At 32.9% G+C, this 11,673-nt stretch overlaps 2 protein-coding genes across 3 annotated transcripts; one reads left to right on the top strand and one right to left on the bottom strand.

The window, feature by feature from the left end:
• Positions 1-358: 358 nt before the first annotated feature.
• LOC146941765 (SNARE-like superfamily protein) lies at positions 359-3,401 on the top strand. 2 transcript variants are annotated; one of them, XM_085755601.1, is made up of 6 exons: positions 359-628; positions 718-817; positions 1,455-1,540; positions 1,666-1,730; positions 2,048-2,130; positions 2,958-3,401. In XM_085755601.1, the coding sequence occupies exons 2-6, from the start codon at positions 737-739 to the stop codon at positions 3,048-3,050; spliced, it is 408 nt and encodes a 135-aa protein (XP_085611727.1). In that variant the 5' UTR covers positions 359-628; positions 718-736; the 3' UTR covers positions 3,051-3,401. The 2 variants fall into 2 exon arrangements, with proteins under 2 accessions (XP_085611727.1, XP_085611726.1); XM_085755600.1 differs by having other exon boundaries at positions 712-817.
• A 1,385-nt stretch (positions 3,402-4,786) lies between these two features.
• Positions 4,787-11,191, bottom strand: LOC146941764 (CBS domain-containing protein CBSCBSPB3-like). Its single transcript, XM_085755599.1, has 14 exons — positions 10,929-11,191; positions 10,621-10,789; positions 10,398-10,530; positions 9,346-9,504; positions 7,720-7,798; positions 7,508-7,621; positions 7,278-7,344; positions 7,066-7,171; positions 6,937-6,995; positions 6,119-6,228; positions 5,884-6,014; positions 5,665-5,747; positions 5,487-5,576; positions 4,787-5,382 (listed from the first exon to the last, which is right to left on the bottom strand). The coding sequence occupies exons 1-14, from the start codon at positions 11,009-11,011 to the stop codon at positions 5,212-5,214; spliced, it is 1,554 nt and encodes a 517-aa protein (XP_085611725.1). The 5' UTR covers positions 11,012-11,191; the 3' UTR covers positions 4,787-5,211.
• Positions 11,192-11,673: the final 482 nt, after the last annotated feature.

Below are 11,673 nucleotides of genomic sequence, written 5' to 3'. Positions count from 1 at the left end.
TTGAATATATTATTATTATTATTATTATTTTTAAATTTTTTTTTTGAATATATTAAAATAGACCAGCAATTCTATTTTTTTTCAAAATGTGTTAGATTATTATTTTTTTTGCTAAATTATTAGAAATTAAAAAAAGAATATTGAGGGAGTAAAGTGTAGATTTTAACATAAGAGGTGAGGGGGATGTAATTCAAGCTTCTCTTAGGGGAGGGGAGTGAAATATTTTCTAATATATTTTATTTTGAATAACAGGGGAGGGGTGTATATTTTAATATAAGAGGGGAGGGGAGGGGAGTGTAATTTACTCAAAAAATAAAAATAAAAACGTACAAGTTCAAAACGATGCGTTTAAACTGGCATAAGGCGACAGTATACTGAGTCTGCGAAGCATCGTCTTCCTGAATTCAATTCAATTCCATTCCATAGGGTTTTCAGAGTTCAATTCTTCAGTGCCAACAACGCGTCTTAGATTAGATCTACTCATTCTTATTTCAATTTATTAACTAACTAAATTCTACTCAAGATCGCAATTCCGTTCGGTAATTTACGAAATCGATCAATTTTATCATTTTCAGCGACACGATTCGATTTCTCGTTCCTTGATCACGTCCAACTGTGTCATAACAAGGTTTGATTTTCGTTATTTGAGTTTAGATCTCATCTTAAATTTTCATTTTTTTTCTCATTTCTATCCGCATTTCTGTTTCACAGGTACAGTTGGCAAGGTCTTCGATAAATGGCAACCACCGCTTGTTTCATCATTGTTAGCAGAAATGATATTCCCATTTATGAAGCTGAAGTTGGAGTAGCTGCTAAAGTATTGTTCAATCTTTTATTGGTTTATGGATTATTTCTTTTAGTTGATTCTTGTTGGAAGTATTGGATTTTTTAAATTGTGATTATAAATTTGGTCTGACACTCATGGATCAATTTAATTTATGGGATGTTAGAGGCCAATTATTGTCTGAAAATGTTATGGTGAATTTGATTTTACATTATAATTTGTTCACCTGATTCATTATAAATTAGAAGTGAAAACATTCGAGAAAGTTGGTGTAACACCTATTGTAGAAAAGATGGTGGAAACTCGGCTTAGGTAGTTTGCACATGTAGAGAGAAGACCTGTAGATTCTGTAGTAAGGAGAGTAGCTCAAATGGAGGGTAGTTCATTACAGACAGATGAAAGCCTAGAATAACCATAATAGAAACTATTAAGAATGATTTAGAGATCAATGAGTTGGATAGGGATGTGATATAGAACATTATGGCGTGGCTTGATCCATGTAGCTGATCCCACTTAGTGGGATAAGTCTTGGTTGTTGTTATTGTTGTATTCATGTAAATGCTTATGTTTTTCTTCCATAACCTTGTTTTTGTGTGGATTAGAAAACAAGGGATCTTGTTTTCTTCACCGAGTTTAAATTATTTTGCAATCTAATGCCACTCTATGACAGAGGGAGGATGCTGCTCAGCTGCATCAGTTCATCCTGCATGCAGCTCTTGATGTTGTACAGGACCTTGCATGGACTACTAGTGCTATGTGAGTTACATATTGAGCTGATATGTGATTCAAGTTCAATTATAAAACTTTGGTTTCATGATTATCTCTTTTTGCCTCTTGTTTTTGTTTCCACAGCATTTTAATCCTTAGCATTCTCTTTGCAGGTACTTGAAATCAGTGGATCGGTTTAATGAACTCGTGGTGTCCGTGTACGTCACAGCTGGTCATATCCTTTATCATAGAGAATTATTTTATATATTAGATAAAAGTTATTTTGATTTTCCATATTTTAGGATTATTTTTGTTTTTCTTATAATAAATAAAGTTCTGAAAACCCAACTATAAGAACCATTTAATTTAATTTGCTTCTTTAATGGGACGATCATGCCACTGTGTTCCCCTACCCTCTACTCCCCTGCCCTTCATAGGAAGTGGAACAAAATAAAAGAGCCAAGAGTGGACAATGATCAATCAAACCTTACATCCACATACATCTTTATGCATTTTGTTATTTTGTGATAATTTCCTTGACCTGTGGTATACATACCCGATTTATGTTGCTTCACGATTCTCGTAATGATGATGGCATTAAGAGCTTCTTCCAAGAGGTGCATGAGCTTTACATAAAGGTAATCTTGCCTTCAGTGCTATAGTGTGGTTAATATGCTGCCTTTCTTTAATTATTTGTTAACTTCCATTCTATCTGTTAGGATATAGAATAATAGCCGATTAGAATAGTTAATGTAGTTAAGGGTTGTAAAGTTAGTTACTTGCTTACTATTCGTTGGTTATTTGGATTAGTTAGAAAGTATAAATAAGAGACCACGGGTAGATATCATCTTTTGAATATTGTGAAGTTTGTGAATACAATAGCATAAATGAATTGATAGAGTTCATGGTTCATGATAAAGTCCATGCTTACCAATTCTTGAAGTATGCTTTGATAGCTAGACAAAATGACAAATAAAACAATAGCTGCTGTAATATTATTTTCTGGTTTCATCAATGTTAAATGAACCATGTTGTACATGTTCCCTCCTTATTAGTAATTAGCATTTACATGTTTCACATAGCAGGCATATGCCTATTTGCCCAGCATATACCTGGTACATATTTTGAGTAAAATGACAAAGTTGTGTTTTCAATTTTTTTATAAAAGTTTGCTGAATTCCATTTTAAGTGTGTTATGATGTTGACTTGGCCATTTTATATATATACACCCCTTCTTACTATCAATATTTCACCATAGGAGAACATGATTAGTTACCCCCCCTTCTTACTATCAATATTACACCGCAGGAGACATGATTAGTTGCCTTGTATATGACTAGTACATCATTTTGAACTAGAATATCGAAAACCACATTTTAATTTTTTAACAAAAGTTCCACGAATTCCATTCTGTTTGCATTATAGGATTTGTATTAACTTTATTTGTATGTTTGGAAAATTGCAGACTCTTCTTAATCCTCTATACTTGCCTGGCTCCCGAATCACATCATCACATTTTGATACAAAAGTACGTGCCCTTGCACGAAAGTATTTGTAGAAAACTACTAGTCTGCTCTTGATGATCTGTGGTTGACAAGTTGCTTGTTCACAAAGCATTGAGGCCCTTACTTTTCCTACCTTAGTTCTTGATTAGCTTTGAAAAGCTTTTTTATTTTACGGCAATGGTAGATTTCCTGTTGTCAGTAGAATTGTGTACTCCAGTCATTAGCAGAAGGCCGTGTTTGGAAGGTCGTTTACAAAAGTTGTTACATTGCTAGTGTTACAATTTGCGATGCTTACTGATTTTGTTCTTGATGATCAACTATTTGATTTTAAGTGGCAAAGAAATATTGTTGCCCCCTTTGTGCTTCAAAAGTTTGACAGTAAACTATCTCTATTCATTTTGAAAGATTACTGTGTCGCTTGTGTTTTCTAAACACTTTTTTCAGCACGTTTCTTTTTATAAATTGTTTTCCTTGTATTTTGTGAAAGACAGATGTTAATGTAAAAAATTAGTTTAATTAAAAATAAAGGACTCCTATAGTGACAGAATTTCTGCAGTACTACATATTATAGTTTTTTTTTCTTTCTTTCTTTCAAACACAATATGTAATTTTACCAATATTATAGTTTAATTAAAACTTTAAGAATTTCATTAAGAGCCCCTCCAATACCGGTGTCGCATATGTTTTGTAAAAATTGTAATGTTTCGTTTTAGAGGTTGTTTCCTTATATTCGTGAAATTTACAAATGATAATGTAAAAATCAGGTTAATAAAATTGAAGGAGTCACATGGTGACATCATTCCTGGAGTATTACTTTATAGCTTAAATTATTCTACCAACACAATAAGGACATTTTACCTTGTTTTTGATTTAACAAATAGATTGCTAGTCACTGCTTTAACCCTTCCCAATATTATCTTTCAATAAATCATTATATTGTCAAAAAATTCAATAAATCATTATAGGTTTTGTCAAAAAATAAATCAGTATAGGTTACTATCATCCGTTTAAGTTATATTACAATTTTAAATTTCTAAATGTTATCCAAAGCAATCTAAATCAAAATGGAAAACAACACAATCGAATAATATTGGATAAGTTTTAATCTCTGTGAAATATTTCAGATTCTTTTTTCAAATCACGATATCAATACATGTTTTTTTTTTTATTAGTACGAGATATTGCATTAATCTACTATTTGTTGTAAATTTGATCAAGTGAAAACCAATCCAATCTAGTCGGATTTTTTTTAAAGGAATCGTCCATATTGGTCTGTGTGTGATTTGAATCTTTAAATCAACAATTTTTTTTAATTTAAAATCGATCTTAACCGCATTATGATCACCGTGTACTCCAAACCAATATAATGATCTCAAATTACTTTATACCAGACTAGCATTATGTCGGAACTTCCGATATGGATTGATCAACATAAGATTACTAAATAAATGATTTTTTTTTACAAATACTAAATAAATGAATTTGAATGGCTATAAAAAAGTTTTGATACAAATAAAAATTTCAAAAAACGTAACAGAAAAATGCTTGATATTTAGATCAAAATCCCTCTGTTTCTTTTTTTTTTTTTTAGGTGTTTAAATTTACAACATTGACTAAAAAAATTTACTATAACATTAACCAATGTTTAATATTTTTTAGATCAAAATCACATTAAAACACCTGAACTTAATTGTCATTCAAAAATTAAACAAACCACAAACACGTTCACAGTATTAACAATCCCTCGGCAACCCACGATATGAACTAAACAATCAGATAGTTGATGATCTAGACAAAATAATATATTAAGCTGAAGAATCTTTCAAAAATATTCTTTTACATGTTCTCAATTTTCACCTAATACGAATTATTTTTTGATCAAAATTAAAACTGATTACAGAACATCACCGTATACCACAGCTGGAAAAGTTGCAGATATCCCAATATGAACTGAACAATACGAAATTCAATAAATATAAATAGAAGAATACCGTGCCATTTGATAATTTTATGCCACGACTTTATATCAACATGTACTCATTTGTAGAGAGAAGAGATTACTCGGTAAACTTACATCAGATGAAAAAAAAAAATGGCTATTAGAAGAGCTTCACATCATTTGCCTATTCAGTTTGAGCAAATATTTGATTTACGACAGAACTCGCAATTTATGCAGTGATGACTGCATGTTCTGTTTCCAAACTGGCAAACATATCACTGATTGGCGCGCTTTAAGTAGACCAATATACTGATGCTTGTTAGAACAACAGCACCTGCAAAAATTCCAGAGCGGAGAGACACTATACTGGTTTTCTGCTTAGTGGCTATATCAGTGTTTGGTTTTAGTTTGGTAGAATCAGCAAACTCCAAATTCAATTTTAGAGCCTGAAATACAAAGATGCTTGCTACAATCAGTTTGATGCATCATAGCCAAACCCAAGGAAGCCAAAATAATCAAATGAAAAGACTAGTAAAACAGAAATCTTTACCTTCAGTCCTGCAGATCTAGCATAGCTGACAGCAGCAGCAAGATCGTTATTAGTAGCAATTATAATTTTATCACCCTCATCATCTTCATACTAGAATGGAAGAAAAACCGATATCATTATATTAAATACATATAGCAAAACCAAAATGCAGACAAAACTGAATTAGAATAAAACACACCAGCAGCCTAGGGCGTTCTCCATCATTAACAGGACCAATTCTTTGCATAACAGCTGATACAAGCTCGTCTTGATTTTCAGAACCTACAAAAATTGCAGAGGAAAATTCTTGTAAGTTCCTATAAGTATAAAACATGGTATGAAAAAGGGAAAAATTACGAGGCCTAGGATTTATATGCAAGATGTCAGTAGCAAATCTTTCCCCAAAATGTCTACTCACCAGAGGTAAAGCGATGCACTTGGCCATTGAGATCCTCAAATTTAAAAGTAAATGAATTTCCAAAACCTGCAGATTGATATGTGGACTTTGTGGTATCTGCCCCATCCAAAGTCAGTTGTCCAGAGACTTCACTGCAACAAAACAAATATAACTATTTGCAGAACAGAACAAAACAAAACACATAAACAATTCCACCGAAAAAATTATATAAACAACATAGGTATTACCGAAGTACCTGTTAGTGTCGTAATCTTCAGGAGGCTCAAGAGCAAAAGCTGAGTCCCAAAACTTTTGCATAATTGTGCTTGCCACATCATTAACATTTCCGGAAGAGCTACTTTCGACCTACAGAGTACATAGGACCAAAGGTTAATACAAAAAGGAAAATGAGGCATTAGTTAAGGAAACAAGTATAGTAAGAATTTCTTGGAACTTGTGTAATCAAATACTTAAAAGTGTAGAAAATGTTGTTTACAATGCAAAACTTACCTTTTTAGTTTCCTTACTTAGTGCCCCAGGGGCACTAGTTAGCATGACCCATACAAAAATGCATTTAGTTTTTATCATAAAAGATCTTACTTCATTGTTATATAAGGTAAGAAGACGCCCCATAATTATAAAGGGCTAATTATAAAGTAGGAATGGGAATGAAGTGATTGGTGGTTCGGCAGACCTACAAAACTAACAAAATAAAGACATTTGGGAAAATAGCCAAATTATTACCAATACGTCAATCGTTCAAATATAGTAGGAAACTATCAATATTCAATAGACCAATAATCTCAAGTCTAAAAGGCAGAAATAGTTTACAACAGCTTGATTCCTATGACATAATTAAAGCAAAACATTTGAATAATGGTTGAAGAATATGCATATGCCATTTATGAAACTAAAGAAATAAGAGCCGACTTAAAATGTCAGTAGCCCCTCTTTTTCCATGTCTAGTTATCACCTAAAAACAGACATGCATCATAACCAGATTCCTGAATATATCCTTCAACATATGCAATAAATTCCAAATAGACTTTATAAATATCGCAAACATGAATTTACCAGAGAAATTGCAGCATGAGTTATCTGCAAAACATCCACACAAGCAACGACATTTCCATCTGCGAAACAAATAATATTCAGCACAAAGTTCTAAGAAATTATAGAAGCGGTTGAGAAGGCAAAGTTTACCTTTGTCCACCACAGGAAGATGTAAGAACTTCCCATCATGCATCATATGCAGAGCATCAATAATTGTTGTCTCTAATGTTGCACATTGTGGGTTTGGAGTCATTACCTAATAAAGAAGAAAATCAAATCAATTCTAAATACTTAGCAATGGAATCTCAGAAGAACAAACAACTTTCCAGTAATGTTACTTCAGAAAACAAAACTACAACAACCTTTTCCACTAGGGTCGACTCTGGTGAAAGATTTGGAGCCATAACACGCATAAGAATGTCTTTCGAACTGCATAGCAGATCCACAGAACAATATATAAGGCAAAGGAAAATATTGTCCAAAGTGCATTTCATATGTATCGATCAAGGAGATTTCTGATCTAAAAAACATAAAGTCGTATATATGTCATTCCGTAACAGAAAGAGAAAAAAGCCTCAGAAAGGGATTTTACGTCAATATCCCCTGAATCTTGCTTTCTGTTACAATCACAGATGAACTGACACGCAACTCTTGCATTCTTTTTGCAGCTACATGGACAGGATCTGATGCCGATGTAATAGCAACCCTGGAAATACATAAAGCTACAGAATTTTAAAAAACTGTTATAAAAAGAATCCTTAGGCAATGCATAAATACACAAAGAAAATATGATGTGAAAATTACTTTGTATTTTCACCGAGTATAGTTGACAAGGAAGGCTTGAACATGCGCTCCCTCAATGTATCAATGAAAGCATTTGGAGCTGACAAAAGTAGTGGCAGTTAAAACAAAAATTCGGCATCATTGCAATATGAAGGGAAAATATGGCAATTTTCAATACATTCAAAAATTTCTATGAGAAGCCACAAGTTTTTGGCTGCAAAACTTTAAAGTTTTAATGCACTTGACTTGACAGTATCCAGTCCTTTACCTTCTTTTCTAAAACTTAGCAGAGAAAGTCTTACAAATTAACCTCAAAAGTATGTCACTGAAATATAGATATGCAAAGAAAAAACACCAGCACTTAGACCATGAAATTTTTTAAATTACAGCAGAGGAATTTCTGCAAAAATTCATTATATTTTTTGTTTAGTAATATTAACAATTAAGTACCCAGGTGATTGACTGCTCATGCATGATTCACATTTGTCACTCTTTCAACAGTAACTTAAGAGTCATAAATGAGAATGTATTTTTTGTTTAGTAATATTAACAATTAAGTACCCAGGTGATTGACTGCTCATGCATGACTCACATTTGTCACTCTTTCAACAGTAACTTAAGAGTCATAAATGAGAATGATTTGAGGGGTGAAAGGGAATAATATGATCTCATTAAAAGAAAAAAGAAACAGTGAGCCAAAGCACTCATTTGATAATTCTCCAAAATTATATTTTACTGTCAGTTCCTTTGTGCATTATTTCCTTCCATAAAGATAAAAAAAATGCTTTAAATTTTGTTTGTAAAATCAGTGAAGTCATCTCATGAATTAGCCAGAAATATAGATCCCAATAATAAATAACAACCGAAATGGCCATTCAAAAAAAAAAATAACAACCGAAATTTTTTCCCACTTGGCGGGATTGACTACAAAGATCAAATAACACCAATATGTCCTATCCTAATATCATTAATCATGTTTAATGCAAGTTAAAACTGTACCTTTCTCTAAATGATTTGGCTTATTGTTTTCCTTGATTTCCCTCTACAAATAAGTGATAACTACTATACCATCTACGACCCTTACTGGAGGCTCAAATGGTCATCTCTAACAAGCCCTAATCATCTGAAACAGGCCTCTACAATGATTTCGCAGTAGGTGCTACTTCAACTTTCTCTTTAATGTTTTCATTTATAATCCTGCAGTGTACTTATGTGTCCGCTCATCCACTTCAATGTGTTTATCTCTACAATAATGAGCTTAATTTCTTGTTGACTCTTTATCACCCAACCCAACATTCGATCTCATACAACATTCCAAATCTTAAAAGAATGAAATAAAATTTTCCTTAGTGATAAATGACAGTTTTTCAGTTGCAAATTACTCCCAAAGATGAAGTATTATTTTGCTTCATCCACCTTTATACCGCTTGCATTTACCTCTATTTTCTCATTATTTTGTATGATGATGGATCCAAGATAATTAAACTATAAAACTTATTGATACAACTAATAAATTCAACCATGGCTGTTATAAGCATATACAGTCGTACCACATGCAAGTAGAAGCAATTCATAAGTTCATGTATAAGCAGTACCAAATTTGTATGGTATGCATAGAGGTAACTGTTAAGCAATCTATGTTACTACCTCGCTGATTTTCCACCCCCTCAACTGCAGCAGCAGCAATGGCACTCCCTTGCTGAGAAGCCTTCTCCACCCTAGCTATGGCATCATAAAGACATTTGGTGATATCCAATATGGCAATGACTTCACCGTTTTCCACAACTGGGAGGTGCCTGAATTTACCTATCATCAGTTAAGAAAAAAAAAATATAGTCATATCTCTCACTCAATGAATTAATTTCCAGACTATGACTCCATTAAGCAATATGTAAACACAAAGAGAATCTAATAAATTCATTTATTCAATTCAAGCATCATCAACTGGTTAAAGAAGCAGAAAAGGTAAAGAGAAAATAAAACACAGGCAGAAACAAAGTTAAGATAGGACCCTACAACAGACAAGAAATAATCATGGCCCTGCTTGCTGGAAATAACTCCCAAAAAAATTGTAACAGCAAATACTAGATTAGTTGACAGATAAAGGTTTTGTTGTCAAACAGTAACCACACATCTATTTCTTTCAGTTCTGAGCTGGAGGAGCACGACAAATAACATGAAACAAAGGAGAAATCAAATCTTAAAAATTAAGTAACAAATTTAGCACAAGAAAATTTGAGGAATCAAAGGGTGAAAGGAAGAAAACAGAAGAATTGTTTTCTTTTGAAATTCATGTAGGTAAATAGTGTGAGCTGTAAACTTGTACATAGTTATTGGTTCAAGGCGACAAAGTTGTCTCCCAACTCGAAGGCCCCAAGTTATTCGTTTGAGCTAAATTTCCATATTTAGCTTCCATAACACTTCCATTGAAACACACAAATTGAAATGCACCAGTAGATGTCAGAATGTGACAGAGAAAACAACAAAGCCCTAACCTGCAAATAATCTCCATTCCAGGATCTAAACTGTAGGAGATAAAAGATAAACACAGCAACATCTTGATAATTTAAAATATCATACAAGATACAACGCTCACCAAGACAACGGTACAAAAAAAGAAAGAAATGAGTGTAACATCATTGTGAGAATAACAGCAACAAAAAAGGGGATGAAAGAAGAATGCAAAGAAAGTAAGTAACCCTGAATCATCTTTTGAAGAGCATCAATGGCGAGGGTATCAGATGTAACAAAGATAGGATTGCGTGTCATAACTTTGGAGACATGTGTCTCATCCGGTGACAATCCCTCAGCCACAACTCTAGTAGCAACATCCTGAATCAGAAACGTATGCAAAACACGTAAACAACATTGAACATTAATATTGAAATTGAATAATATTGAAAGATAGATAGAGAGACATACCTTGTCAGTGAGAATTCCAGAAAGAAGAGCACTGGAATCAGTTAAGAGAACGGCATCAACACGGCGAGCGGCCATTCGTCTACATGCATCGGTAACGGTTGTCCCATCGGGGATGGTGAGAGCCTTCGACAATTTCACCTTCTTCACCGTTCTTTCTCCTCCATCTCCCCTGTAACAAATTAATAATAATAATAACAGCCACAATTATAAATAAATCTACAAAAAAATCTAGAATTAATTCCATAATTAATTGTAATATAGATTTGAATGTGTGCAATGCATGGTAGGAACAGGAATAGAGATTATACATGGTAGGAGAGGGAGGTTTTCCGTTTCCATTTTCGGCGGCGTGGGATTTCTTGGAAGGACGTTTTGTTGTTGTCTTCTTCATTTTCTAATCTCTTTCGCGCGCTCTACCAAATGTATCAATAAACCTGTACCACTATACAATTGAATATACTATGGAGTACTACGCCCTACCCCACATATCTCTATTACAATTCACAACAGGTTTGTTAGTTAGTTAGGGTTCTACTTTGATTCCATTCTGTCACCTCATAAATTATAAATTGGTTTTTTTCCCATTCATGAAAGATTAATGTATAATACAATATGTATGTATGGCTAATATTAATCAGCCATTGAGTGGGTACCAATGGACATAATAAATATTTTTTAAATAAAAAATGCTTAAACGCTTGAGAATTCAAAATGGCAATTAGTGGAGTGACATGGGAAATTTGAAATGTCATTTCATATTTTCATCCTTATTTAATTTTGAGTAAACAACCATTTTTCCTTGATAACAAAAAACAATTGTCCACAAATTTTAGTTCAACTGATAAAAATGTCGAAATTATTAGATCGGATATCGTGATAACGTTTGAACCTCACCTCCTCATTGATGTATGAATTTTTAATGGCTCTTCAAATCTATCAACCGAATAAAACCAATTTCTCTTTCTATAAAAACTTTTTTTTATGTAAACAACCATTTCTATCCATGAATAATTTCAAAATTTCAAATAAATTATAGAATAAACATTTTGTTTG

Source organism: Medicago sativa, chromosome 3 (assembly GCF_051527215.1).
Source record: "Medicago sativa cultivar Bolivia chromosome 3, Bolivia_mono, whole genome shotgun sequence".
Lineage (NCBI taxonomy): Eukaryota > Viridiplantae > Streptophyta > Magnoliopsida > Fabales > Fabaceae > Medicago > Medicago sativa.
Note: the sequence above shows the minus strand (reverse complement) of the source record. Positions and strands in the feature narration are given on the sequence as shown.